Source organism: Bradysia coprophila, unplaced genomic scaffold, assembly GCF_014529535.1.
Source record: "Bradysia coprophila strain Holo2 unplaced genomic scaffold, BU_Bcop_v1 contig_24, whole genome shotgun sequence".
Lineage (NCBI taxonomy): Eukaryota > Metazoa > Arthropoda > Insecta > Diptera > Sciaridae > Bradysia > Bradysia coprophila.
In genome coordinates, this window is record NW_023503501.1 from 5,137,267 (window position 1) to 5,149,493 (window position 12,227).

The 12,227-nt window shown below is 34.6% G+C and overlaps 1 protein-coding gene across 1 annotated transcript; it reads left to right on the forward strand.

Moving 5' to 3' along the window:
• Nucleotides 1–1,729: 1,729 nt before the first annotated feature.
• Nucleotides 1,730–2,771, forward strand: LOC119078151. The gene is made up of 4 exons (XM_037185625.1): nt 1,730–1,839; nt 1,907–1,988; nt 2,051–2,614; nt 2,734–2,771. The coding sequence occupies exons 1-4, from the start codon at nt 1,780–1,782 to the stop codon at nt 2,769–2,771; spliced, it is 744 nt and encodes a 247-aa protein (XP_037041520.1). The 5' UTR covers nt 1,730–1,779.
• The last annotated feature ends 9,456 nt before the right edge of the window (nt 2,772–12,227 follow it).

The window sequence follows — 12,227 nt, forward strand, 5'->3', positions numbered from 1 at the left end:
AGGTACTTCCCGAAATGTCAGAAGTGTCCATAAATTCGATAATTTTTGCAAATTCACCTTAAAAACCCTCGTTTCCCTCAACGCATACCGACAGATAAATGATGCGAAGGTTGTGCTATGTGATTCTTCTATTTTATTTTCCCAAAAAATTCCAATGAAACGAAACTGATCGTTTAACAACGCGTCGATTCGGCACAAGTGTTGAAAAGAGCAACTTTATGCAGCATTGGATCGGAAGTTCATTTCCTTTCAGCACTAGCGTCGAAAAGTAGTACTCAAATGTTGCAGAAATTTGGAAAAAAGGTTTCGTATTCATCGTAGTAAAATTTATTAGAGCAGACACCATCGTCTAGATGCAGGGCTTGCGTTGTATCCACAGATAGATAGAAAAAATGTTTTTCTTTTAAATTTATTTTCAATTAAATTGTATTTTATGTTTACAAAGCTATTACAAATAGAAACACATACCTATCAATACACAATTTTGTATAAATACAAAAACGAAAATAAGAAAATTTACATTTTAAAAATCTGATTGTGATCGAACTAATGCGTATCGTACTAAAACGTTCAAATCCATTGCGTTAAAATTGTTTATCCAATAATTAATTTATCAAACCTAACGCTAAATTGTATGTGTAAAAAAGGCTGTTGGTTGGTTGATCGTTATACATTTTATCATCATTAAAACTTGTTGTCAAATATTGTAAATACAAAAAATGTTTGTATCAAAACTAGCTATGGGCAATAGTTATAGTTGTAATAAAATTGTGCAACAATCTATCTGGCATTTTCTTAGTGTTGAAATCGAAATTTTATTGGTGATGCAAGTTTTGTCGACTTTGTAAATCCATTTTAACCTTCTAGAAACGGCAACCATATTGCAAGAAAATCATCAAATCTGTTACTTCATTTGTGTAACCCAATCCAATTACTAGATACAAACTCTATTACTTCAATGTTTTGCAGCTCATCGCTTATTCTTGTTGTCGTTGTTGATGTCAGATGACTAGCCATTTCTATTAGGTTAAAACTCTTATCATAACAATCTGTGTTCTTCAGACCGCAAGGCTGATGTTGATAATTAGTGTGAGTCATTGAAACTATTTTTACAACAGAAGAATATAAAACGATTTACAATCGGTATGACCTTAACGATAACCACCAATTCTTATTAAACTAACTTTTTCGACCAACATGGAATTTCGCAGGTGAGACTGAGTGTATGTATAATTTTGGCTATTGAGCGTACAAGACAGTAGAACATTCTAATAACATTCAATCGTATAACTAAACAATCAAAAATTGATTAAAATTTATTATTGGCGAATGAGTAATCCCCCGAGTGTAAAATGTGCACAAAAAAGGATGTTGATTGACCTAGCTTTTGAGAAAATGTACAATGTTATTTTTAATTTGATAGTTTTGAATCCGTACTGATGTAGAGTCGAAGGATGTGTTGCTATCTTTAATCATAGAAAACATCTTTGACCGTAAAGTATGGAAAACATGTTGCTGATATGAAGTTAGCGATAATTCTTTCTACATATCGATATAAGGTAGAAATCTAGACTTTTATGATAGTAGAAATAGTGAGACAGTAAAATATACTTCTTCCTGGGAACACAGTAAAAAATACTACTAGAACCACTGTAACAATAAATTATATTCGAAAAATAATGATCAAAGTAATTCAAATTTGAGACTGTGCGTATAATTGTCAAAATATATTGTTTCAAGTAACCAAATTTGAAATTGAATCGAAGGATATCTAGAGACATGTACAAAAGGTATTTAGAGCCGAATGATGAGAGTCCAATTACAAATTACATGAACAAGGTCTGCAAATAAAAAATAAAGTGTGAAATAAGCCTAATGTGTGAAAAAACCTAATTAATTGTTCTAGAGAATAAAAACCGCAAATGTCAATCCCAATTTGAGAATACTAAATCATAATGCTACAACTCTGAAGAACGAACCAGATAGAGGTGCGAATAGTACATACAAACAAATATGTTTCGACTAATTTCTGAAATTATGATTTGTTAAGATAATGTCAACGAGTCTGAAATCGCAGATGGGAGTGTAGGGAATGATGGACCGAGTCCAGTGGATAACAATCTTAAAACGATTGACGCTAATACTGAAGACATTTTTGCTGCAATATCGGATCAATTGATACATCCGAACCTACAATGTACGACGCTTGATGCTATAACGATGATACTATCATTTTTCCTCCAACACCATCTGACGTGGACAGCGCTGGAAGACATCTTAAAGTTGTTTCATAATATTTTGGGAGATGACTCAAACTTGCCAAAAACCAAATATTTTTTTAAAAAGTTTTTCGGAGCGAATCAACGGACGATAATACATTTTTATTGTAAAAAATGTATGGTCTATTTGAACACATACGAAGGTTTGAAATCACAACAGAAAGGCAAAAACGATGAATGCGAAGACACCTGCATTGTATGTGGAACTGAATATTCACTAAAAAAAATGAATGACGGTCACTTTTTCATGGAACTGCCTGTACGAGAACAAATCGAAAAAAGAGTTTCCGAAGATATTTCAATTTTGGATTACAATACGAAATCGTCGGACTCAGGTAACATTTCAGACATTTTTGATGGTGAACTATACAAGTCCCTACGAGCTAAAGTTGGACCTGTCCCTCTTGTTACACTAACCCTTAATACCGATGGTGTCCGAGTTTTCAAATCAAAGAGAAAAGCCAGTTTATGGCCAATACAATGCATAATTAATGAGGTTCCGCCACTCAAAAGATTTAAGCAAGATAACATAATATTGTGTGGAATATGGTTCGGTCCGGATCCATGTTTCGAGTTGTACTTGAAACCATTGATCAACGAAATGAACGAACTCGATGAAAGAAAAATCGTCGTCAGTAGAAATGGCACTCCTGTGTCTATAACCGTTCGAGTGCTACTCTTTTCAGCGGACTTACCCGCGAAGAGTAAGGTTTTAAAATTTAAGCAGTACAACGGCGAATTCGGTTGTAATTACTGTCTTCATCCCGGATTTTTGGTTGGTAATTCCACGTCAAGCAAGTATACCATTTCTTCTGAAGACTATACACTGCGATCGCATGGAGGTACATTAAGCTTAATGCGTTTATTTTTATCGACGGGGCAATCAACTTTCGGGGTCACTGGAATTTCACCCTTAGTTGGATTCAAAGATTTTGATTTGATAAATGGTTCTGTGATAGACTACCTCCACTGTTTACTTGAAGGTATATAATTCATTACTACAAAAACCTTATTCTATTTGACCGTTTTTTACTGGAGGTATTTCATATTTGACGTTGGATCTATGGTTCAACTCTAAGAATCACAGAGAGAAGTATTACATTACTCCTCGACGGTTGGATGAAGTAAACAAAAATTTGAAAAGTATCAGACCGTTGAAAACATTTTCGATAAAACCGAGATTAATAGAGGAAAAGGAATATTGGAAGGCTCATGAGCTAAAGTACTGGTTGCTTTTTTATGCAGCACCTTGCTTGCACGGCATTTTGAACCCGGTGTACTTTAACCATCTGACACTGTTATCAGAGGCTGCCTTTATCTATTTAAAAGCCAAAATTACTCCCGAAGAACTTGTTAAGGCGGCAAGAAATGTAACCAAATTTCATGTCGACTTTCAAAAGCTATATGGTGAAGAGAACATGGTAATGAATATTCATTTATTGCAACACTTGAAGAAGTGTGTTCAAAAATGTGGTCCGCTATGGGCATATTCGAATTTTAACTTCGAAAGCAACAATGGCTCACTTGTTAAACATGTTCATGGCACTACAGATGTGGAACATCAAATTGCTTCGAAATATGCGTTTAATAATTCTCTAGCATGTTTGAAAAAAATGGCAGACTCAACATCGTCAACGTTGAACTACATGGAGAGAATGAAAACTATGAGAGTCAAAAAAAGTGAGAAAATAGGTATAACTCAAATTTCAAAAATATAAATTCGCCAAAATTATGTAATAATTTTCGAAATAGGTCATGTTACTGTATTTGGCAGTCCTCATAAACACAATCTTAACTCAATTGAAAAGAAACATCTAAAGTCAAACCTAGAATACATCATGGCCTATTATAAGTTCTTTTTTGGTAACGATATATTCTTCAGCACCACATACAAAAGAGCAGAACAATCAGATGACACTGTGGTACTTTTGAGAGATAGACGCATCGGTAAAATAAGTTTAATTTTCAAAGAAGAGGGAACGATTGTCCTGCTGTTGAAATTGTTAGAAACTGAAAAGGTACCACACTTTCCCATACATATCCGAAAGCTATGCAAGATCACATCAGATAGCTTTGAAAAAGTTCCGGCTGAGAATATATTGCAGAAACTTCTAATTATCACAACGACGAAGGGAGAGTTCGTTTCCGAACTGCCAAACCAATATGAGGGCGACTAAAACGTTGCGGTAGATCTATTATATTCAATGTCAAATTTCTATTATTATTGCGAGAAAAATGCATTCAATATTTACGAAACATAATCTTTGTTGCTCTGAATCAATTTATTACGGAGCAAATTTTCACCTTTTCACTTGACAACTTTTAGTGGCTAATAAAATGTTCGCCTCCGACGTCATACAAAAAGCACCATTTCGTTCGTTCGTCACATAAAATACACATACACTACACACACATAAAGAGTCTTTTTTGATACCAACATTGAAAAATGATACTTTCGCCCCGCATATGAGGGGCGAAAGTAAAAAAATGCATCCCACGGGGAGAAAGTACTTAACGAAGAGCGAACGCAACTGAACGAACAGCGAAAGTGACTGACGTCACAGAAAATGAGAGAAATGAGTCGAGTTGTCAACAAAATCCGCTCATATTATGCAGAATACTTTGATCAAAATTGTAAAACACTGTGCGCCAGTGTTCTTATTGAAATTAGCATACAAAGTTGATACTTTTTGTTACTGAATGATTTGTTAGTTATATCTTAATTTTTGTGTGTGTTTATTGTTGTGATGGCTAAATTATTAAATTTTTCATATAACAGGGGGCTGCCGCCCCCTGGACCCCCGCATTTTCTGGCTAAATGCCTTTTCATTTCAACATTTTGTTGCGATGTTTGCGATACGTATCAATTTTCAATGTTGGTATCAAAAAAAATAGTATGAACGACTCGGGGCAAAAGTAAAAAAAATCAACCTGTGCGATTAGAGCCCTTGCCTTCGGCGCGGGCTCCAACTCTCGCACACGGTTGAATTTTTTTACTTTCGCCCCTTGTCATTCAATGTACTATTGATAGTAGCAAGTACAATATTTAACATCCAGTTTAAACATGTTGCGTTTAGTACAAAATCTTCTACTTCATACATTTTGATATTACACTTGTTAGATCTCCATACATTATGTTTACCTAACTAGTGTTGTAATTTCGCGAAGTTCCAACTTCGTTTAGGAAAAAAATTGTTCCTAACTTATGCTGAAAGGCTTTTTTAGCGAATTAGATTCCAGAACTCGCCTCCGGCTCGTGCTGGAAAAAAAAGCCTTTCAACATGCGTCAGGAAAATAACTATTTCGCCCCTGCATTGTTGATAACACAAACATCACACACATGTCTAATCTGTCAAAACGCCATGCGTGAGTGAATGAGTTTTATTTACGTTTTTCTAAAATTTGAATAAGGGACCAATCAAGTGGCGGGGATAAAATCGTTGAAGTCAAATTAAATGTTAATTCATCTAGATAAAGAAAAGAAGTTCAATATTGGTACAGCGGGAAGTGATAAAAAGCTACATAGGCCCAGGACCACTGAATCAAAACGTTAATTTGATTTCAATATAATCTACGTATTATGGTGTATTCAAAGGAGGATTGTTTCATAATAACAGTTGTAGCTGACAGTCAGGTCAATTCAATAATTTTAATTTAATCAAATGGAATCTAATCTTCTCAAATTATCAGAAACAATGCTGGTTGGGCTGACTATAATTTCGCAACGGAACAGTGGAAGTTGGGCACAAAAAAATCATTGGAACAACAACTATTGCTCTCAGCAATGTAAATATCAACCGTCTTATCCGGTAAGTGGCATTAATTGTTCAAAGTTCACAACAATTAGATCCATAACAATCGTAAATTAATGGTTGCAAACGATTGATGAAAATTTTCAAATGTCATAATATTCAGATTAACGGGCAATGCCCGTCGGGCATGGAAATAATGTTTTATTCCCGGTAACCAAACGCATGAAAACTGATTTCCCGGCCCCGCATTTCCCATAACCATGTACATAGCCAGGTTACCAGGATACTGCATTATTTCTAAGCCCGCTGGTTAATCTCGTTGCATAACCAATGAAGATAATCTAACTCACAACTTTCAGTTGCAGTCATCGAAGGATTCAATCAGATAAAGCCAATGAAAGAAACAGTCAAGTTCAATAAGGTCCTTTAAGTTCCATTGTTCAGCACAGCAGTGCAAGGGAAATTGGATTGTTTGGTCGGTAATTTTATCTCACGCCAACACAGAGTTTAAGATGAATTTATATGCCTATGGACTCTGATGATGTAATTTTTAACTCGCATAACGTAAATGTGTTTCTTTTACTTATCTATTTATCGTTTTGATTTCAGCAGCTGCGGTCAGATTTTAACCATCGGAAAACAAAGGGCATTTATAGCAGTCTCCAGAATGTTTAGATTAATGAGAGGAATTCTTTTGAAAAAGAGCCGACCGAAATCGGACGCATTTTCCAGTGGAATTTTTGTTATGTGCCCAGACCCCAGAATCCAAAACTACTTTCAAAAAAAAATCTTCGAAGTTCGTGTTTCTAGTGTGAGGTGATCAAAAACCGAAAACACGCACTTTTGTTATAAACATTTCTCCAATTACACGAGCCTTATAGGGTCGCTCATATTTCGTCGTAGATGCTACCACACTTCCAAAAGACCCGATTTGCCCCGAAAGTACATGCAATTACCTTTCTAATGTCCGACTAGTGTAACTGAAGAAATTGCTGTAAGGAATGTGCATGTTTTTGGTTTTTGATCACCTGACACTAGCCACACAAGCTTCGAAGAATTTTTTTTAATGCAGTTTTGGCTCCTAGGGTCTGCGCACATATAAATATTCCACTAGAAAATGCATCCGATTTCGGTCGGCTGTTTTTCAAACGAATCCATTTGAGAGCAATTAAAAGTTAAAGCAACTACGAAGATGTCTACTGGTACGAGCTTGAAAATTGGGAAGTGCAGCCATCAGAAAAACCACAAAGACGCATTTAGAGATTACGCAGTTGTATCAGTCTGTATGTAAAAAATGAAATATGAAATGTTTCATGAAAATATTAAACTTTCAGTGTTTTTAATGTTGCTGTTTATAAAGTTATTTGAAATATGAGGTGAACATTGTTCCATCCTACATTCTATCACAAATCCATTTTACACGCGCGGAATTTTGAAAACCGACACATTTTATGTTTCTGTGTTTTACTTGAGTTATAGATTTCTCCATATAAAAATACATGCAAAATTCACAAAAAACCAGTAAAACACAAAACAGAAAATGTGTCGGTTTTCAAAATTCCGCGTGTGTAAGTGTAATTTATCATTTTGTGTGATTTCAAGTAATTCAAGTAGTCTTTGAGTTTCGAAATTTCCATTACATCAGGCAAACACGAAAAATGGAAGCGACTTGTAAGTCATAAAAATCAAAGCTTTGCAAAAATTTGATAATTTTTATCATGATAGCAAACAAGTTTGCAGTGGTGGAACTCAAGTATGATGAGGGAAAAACAGTGATCGTTCGCAGAGATTGGTTTTTAAAATTCAGACAGAAGTACAACAAAACTGTTGACGAATTTTGCTATTGGTCTCACAATCTTGGAGATTCTCCGGAAGAATTGACATGCGAATATTCCAAAAAATTTACAGGAGAGCCAGCGCTTTTCAAAGTCTTTGTAATGAAGCTAACAGGTGATTTTTCAGTTTTAGAAATTTAAAAATTTTTAGGAATTCTAGCGAATTTGTTGAGTCTGCTGTTTACCTCCCCGTTTAGGCCACCTGAATGGAGCGCGATCGCTTCTTTTAATTTAAAAATATAAACCTCTAAACCGAGAGGTAAACGGAACTGATTTTAACTTTAATAATCTAGAATCGAAACTACTTAGTAATTCTTAACTCTCGAAAACTCTCAGATAAAGACAAGGCTGGATTTTTAGAAGCAATACAGAAGAGACATACTTCAAGTATTCACATAAAATTTCTTTTGTTCTTCAGTATCGAGCAAAAAAAAATCTTAAGTGAAATTTCGCATAGATCCAACTTTCTCATTTTCTATCTTGATTACGGGCAGTGTTAACCACCACCGTTCAAAAATTTCGAATTCCATTTATTTAGAATTCACTAAATATTTTCGTTGATTTAAAGTGTTTTACCTTCTCCGCTAAAGCATCGTATATTAGGCCACACATTACAACATACTCAAAGCTTTATTTTGATAGAAATTTATTTTTGATATGAGGCATCTATTGGTGTCACATTTTAGTGGATTAAAACGAAAATGAATTTGAAAAATGTACCAGCGCGTCTGTATGGTATACTTGTATGATCGATATTAATGTCAAAATCTCGGCCTACAATAACTTATGGAAAATTTGAAACATTATAATGATACGAATGTATTCGTATTATATCTGTAATGTTAATTCGCCGAATATTATATTGGTTTGTCCGGTTATACAAGTATAATTATCATAACTTTAAAATCAGTTTGAAATTTACATTTAAAGTTGACAGTCGGAATAGCTATTCTGAGCTATTCCGATTTTCAACTTTAAATTCATAGTTTAAGCTCATTTCCAAATACGAAATTTGGAATTTACACAGATGGTGGCATAGTATAGTGCGTTAGATCGATCTCGGTGCCCTCAGTACGCATCTTTTGATCCCAATAACGTCTGTCAAGTACAGATAGAAAGTATCAGTAATGTATGTATTCCGTCGATATTATACTAACCAAGTTAGTGAAGACCTATGGAGTAGTTATTTCAAATCACTGTACCCTAGATCAGGGCCTATTTTAGCGAATTAGATTCCCGAAAATTCCAGAATTTTAGTTACTGCTAAATCTTGTAAAATACCATCCTAATTGAATCGTTTCATGTCACAGATATGAAAGACAACCAAAAAGGCCGCAGAAACAACGAAAATTAGGGAGGTTTCGAGAATTTAATTTTCTTTAAATATGCCCTGTTCTATGTACCAGCTGTACTAATACTTGTCCCGTTGTCACAACTTTTTAAATTTTTTTATATGAAATTGGGACTAACGGGTGCGCATTTTGTAACCACTTATTTGTGTCGCCTAGTGAATCGATATTGATTGAGAACGTTGATATTTTTTAACAATTTAAAAATAAAAACATTGACAGACACTTTGGAAGAGGCAGAGGAATACTTAAAGGGACGAATGAAGAGTGTTTCTAACAAATTTCGGTATTCAGCACTTACCGATGAGGAATTGAAAAAAATAAATTTGAAACGAAAGAGATCTGAAAAAAAAGAACTAAAGACCCTACAAGCGCAAGCTTATACACAAAACATGGAGTACCTAATGAGCGAAGTTAAGGTACAAATTCCAGCTCCTTCAACATCGTCCCTAACTTCACATGTTCAAGTTGACGAAGACGAGAGTGGCATCAGTAGAAAGAAGGTACTTGTAATACCGTTTGGTTTAATAGGTTGACATCAAAGTTTAGTAAACATTTCAAACAGAAGCCTAAGAAAAAGAAAAAGGATAAGTCTTCGGATCGGTTAAACAATGGCAATAGATTCGAACTAGAAACCCATACTGTGAACGAGGATGAGAAGAATAATGATCAGTCAAACCTTTTACAACAATTGAATTTTTCCAAGGAAAATGAAGATGTAGAAATGGTAGGTATGCGTTTGAATAATAAACAATTAATAAGTCAATAACTGAAAAGGAAAATGCCGAACGTAACATGAATTCCTTATTATCAAAGGAAAAATATGAAAAAACGTACGACAAACTTAAAAGGAAAAAGAAGAAGAAAATTAAACAGTTGGACGAAAACGAAGGGCTGAATTCTATGACTGACACTCGGTCTGCATCGAGTAGAAATAGAGAGAAAGATGCCGACGAAACGAATAGTAATACGACAGAGGTATTTTCAATTGTTTTACCATTGTTTTCAAAACGCAAATAATTAAAAAAATCAAAAGGACGAAAAGAGCACCGACAATATGTTAACAAATCAATCAGATCTGCCTTCACTGTCAGATGAATTTTCTCCACACTACGAACTCCCTCTCGGATATGAATTTTCATACGACGATTTGATTGATTCTATTGTTTCTAGTGAAACAAACTTTAATTTCGAGGTTTCTGGGGTATTAAAATGGAATTTTAGGAAAAAGTATTTACGTTTAAAATACGGTAATCCTATTGAGCAGGAGGATGTGGAATCATCGACACATAATTCGCAGTCTATTAAAAAGGTGGCCAGCACATCAGAAATTTCGGAAGTTACGCTACAACAGTCAGAAGCAGTTATTAATCACGTATCGTCGATATCATCAATAAATGTTACTCCCACAATCCAAGTCAACCCTCACAACATCAGTTAAACAATGCCTTGATTTTTTTTGTAAATTATTGTCATTAGGATTTGTTAACTTTAGGTCCAGATGATATCATTGTTCTAAATTTCGATGAGCTCACCTCCAAATATAACGACGCGATATCCGAAGTATCTAAATTAAAATCGGAAAATGAAAATTTAAAAGTCGAGTTGGGAAAGTTGGATCGCCGAAATAAGCTGCTCCAAGACTATCTTGTTGCCGTTGATGAACGCGTTCCAGAAGCGCTCTTCGTTGAAAAGGTTAAAAATTGTAATTTTAATAATTAGTTTAATTTGTTCGCTCAAAACTTACAGGATGGAGGAAGGTTGTACAGAGGAGACGTTTTCATTACGAAAAAACAGTGCACGGTCCTAGATAAAGCCAAGACTGATAATGAATACCTAAACAACTTACTGCTTTGCATCTTTGGACGCGATGTATTGTCGACGCACACTTTATCTGGTAAAAGCAGTAACAAAACGAAAGATGCGGCTGGGTCCGTACCATCAACAGAAAAGCTAGACAAAAATCGTGTTGATCTCATTTATGGTAATCCGATTGAAAGCAAAATTTAATGCATAGAGTAAAAACGTTTTCATCTGTAGATATTATGGAGGCCCGTGCTGTTGGCAACAAAACTAAAAAACTATCTAAAACTGAGATAAATACTGTCATTAGCAAGAAAATTTCGAATATAAAATCCTACACGGGAAAGAAGTTATAAACTAGAAATTCGTTCTAAATTCAATGTACCAATTGGCATTAATAAAAACTGATGATTATGTATCAGCCTAACAATTTTTTGTAGCGAATCGTACTCAAAGCCCGGTATATGGAAGTTCTCTAATTGCAAAGGATTGTTGTGCTAATTTTTCTTCACAAATTTTAACCTTCAAAATTAGGGATATTTAAACGTCTCACGAATAAAACGAACTAAATTAATTCTTTTATTGATTGTCGAAAAAACACTGCTAACAATGGCGCAGGCACATCCAGTCATACGTAAATTAGAAAGACGTAAATTGATGATTTCAGTATGGAATAAACATTGCCCCTCATCTCTATACACAGTACTTAATACACTCTGTGATATTAGGAGCATTGTCATACTCAAAAACACGTTGTGTAGTCCTAAATACACTCTATAATATTAGTAGTATTTCCATACTTACACATACGCCGTACTCACATCTTCATATACAGTATTTAATGCACTCTAAGATATTAGTAGCATTTCCATACTGTATATGACTATTATAACTAATCAGTATGAAGAGTTGAAAAAATCATTGAAAATGACCCTAGGTTTTGCATGTTTTTTTTAGGATGCTGTTTTTCACTCGGGCCGAAATGAATGTGATGCGATGACGATGATTTTATTACGTTGCATCTTCACGCATCGTATTACTGATGATTTCCGACCAAACATGAAAGACGAAACTAAATCTTATCTGGAATGTGTTCTCAAAAAATAACCCGCCGTTATCAATTGTCGTCACCGATGTTGGATGATTTATTCAGAAAATGAATTACGTAAAAGTGTAATCGCGATAGGAACAAGACAATAAAATGTGTCG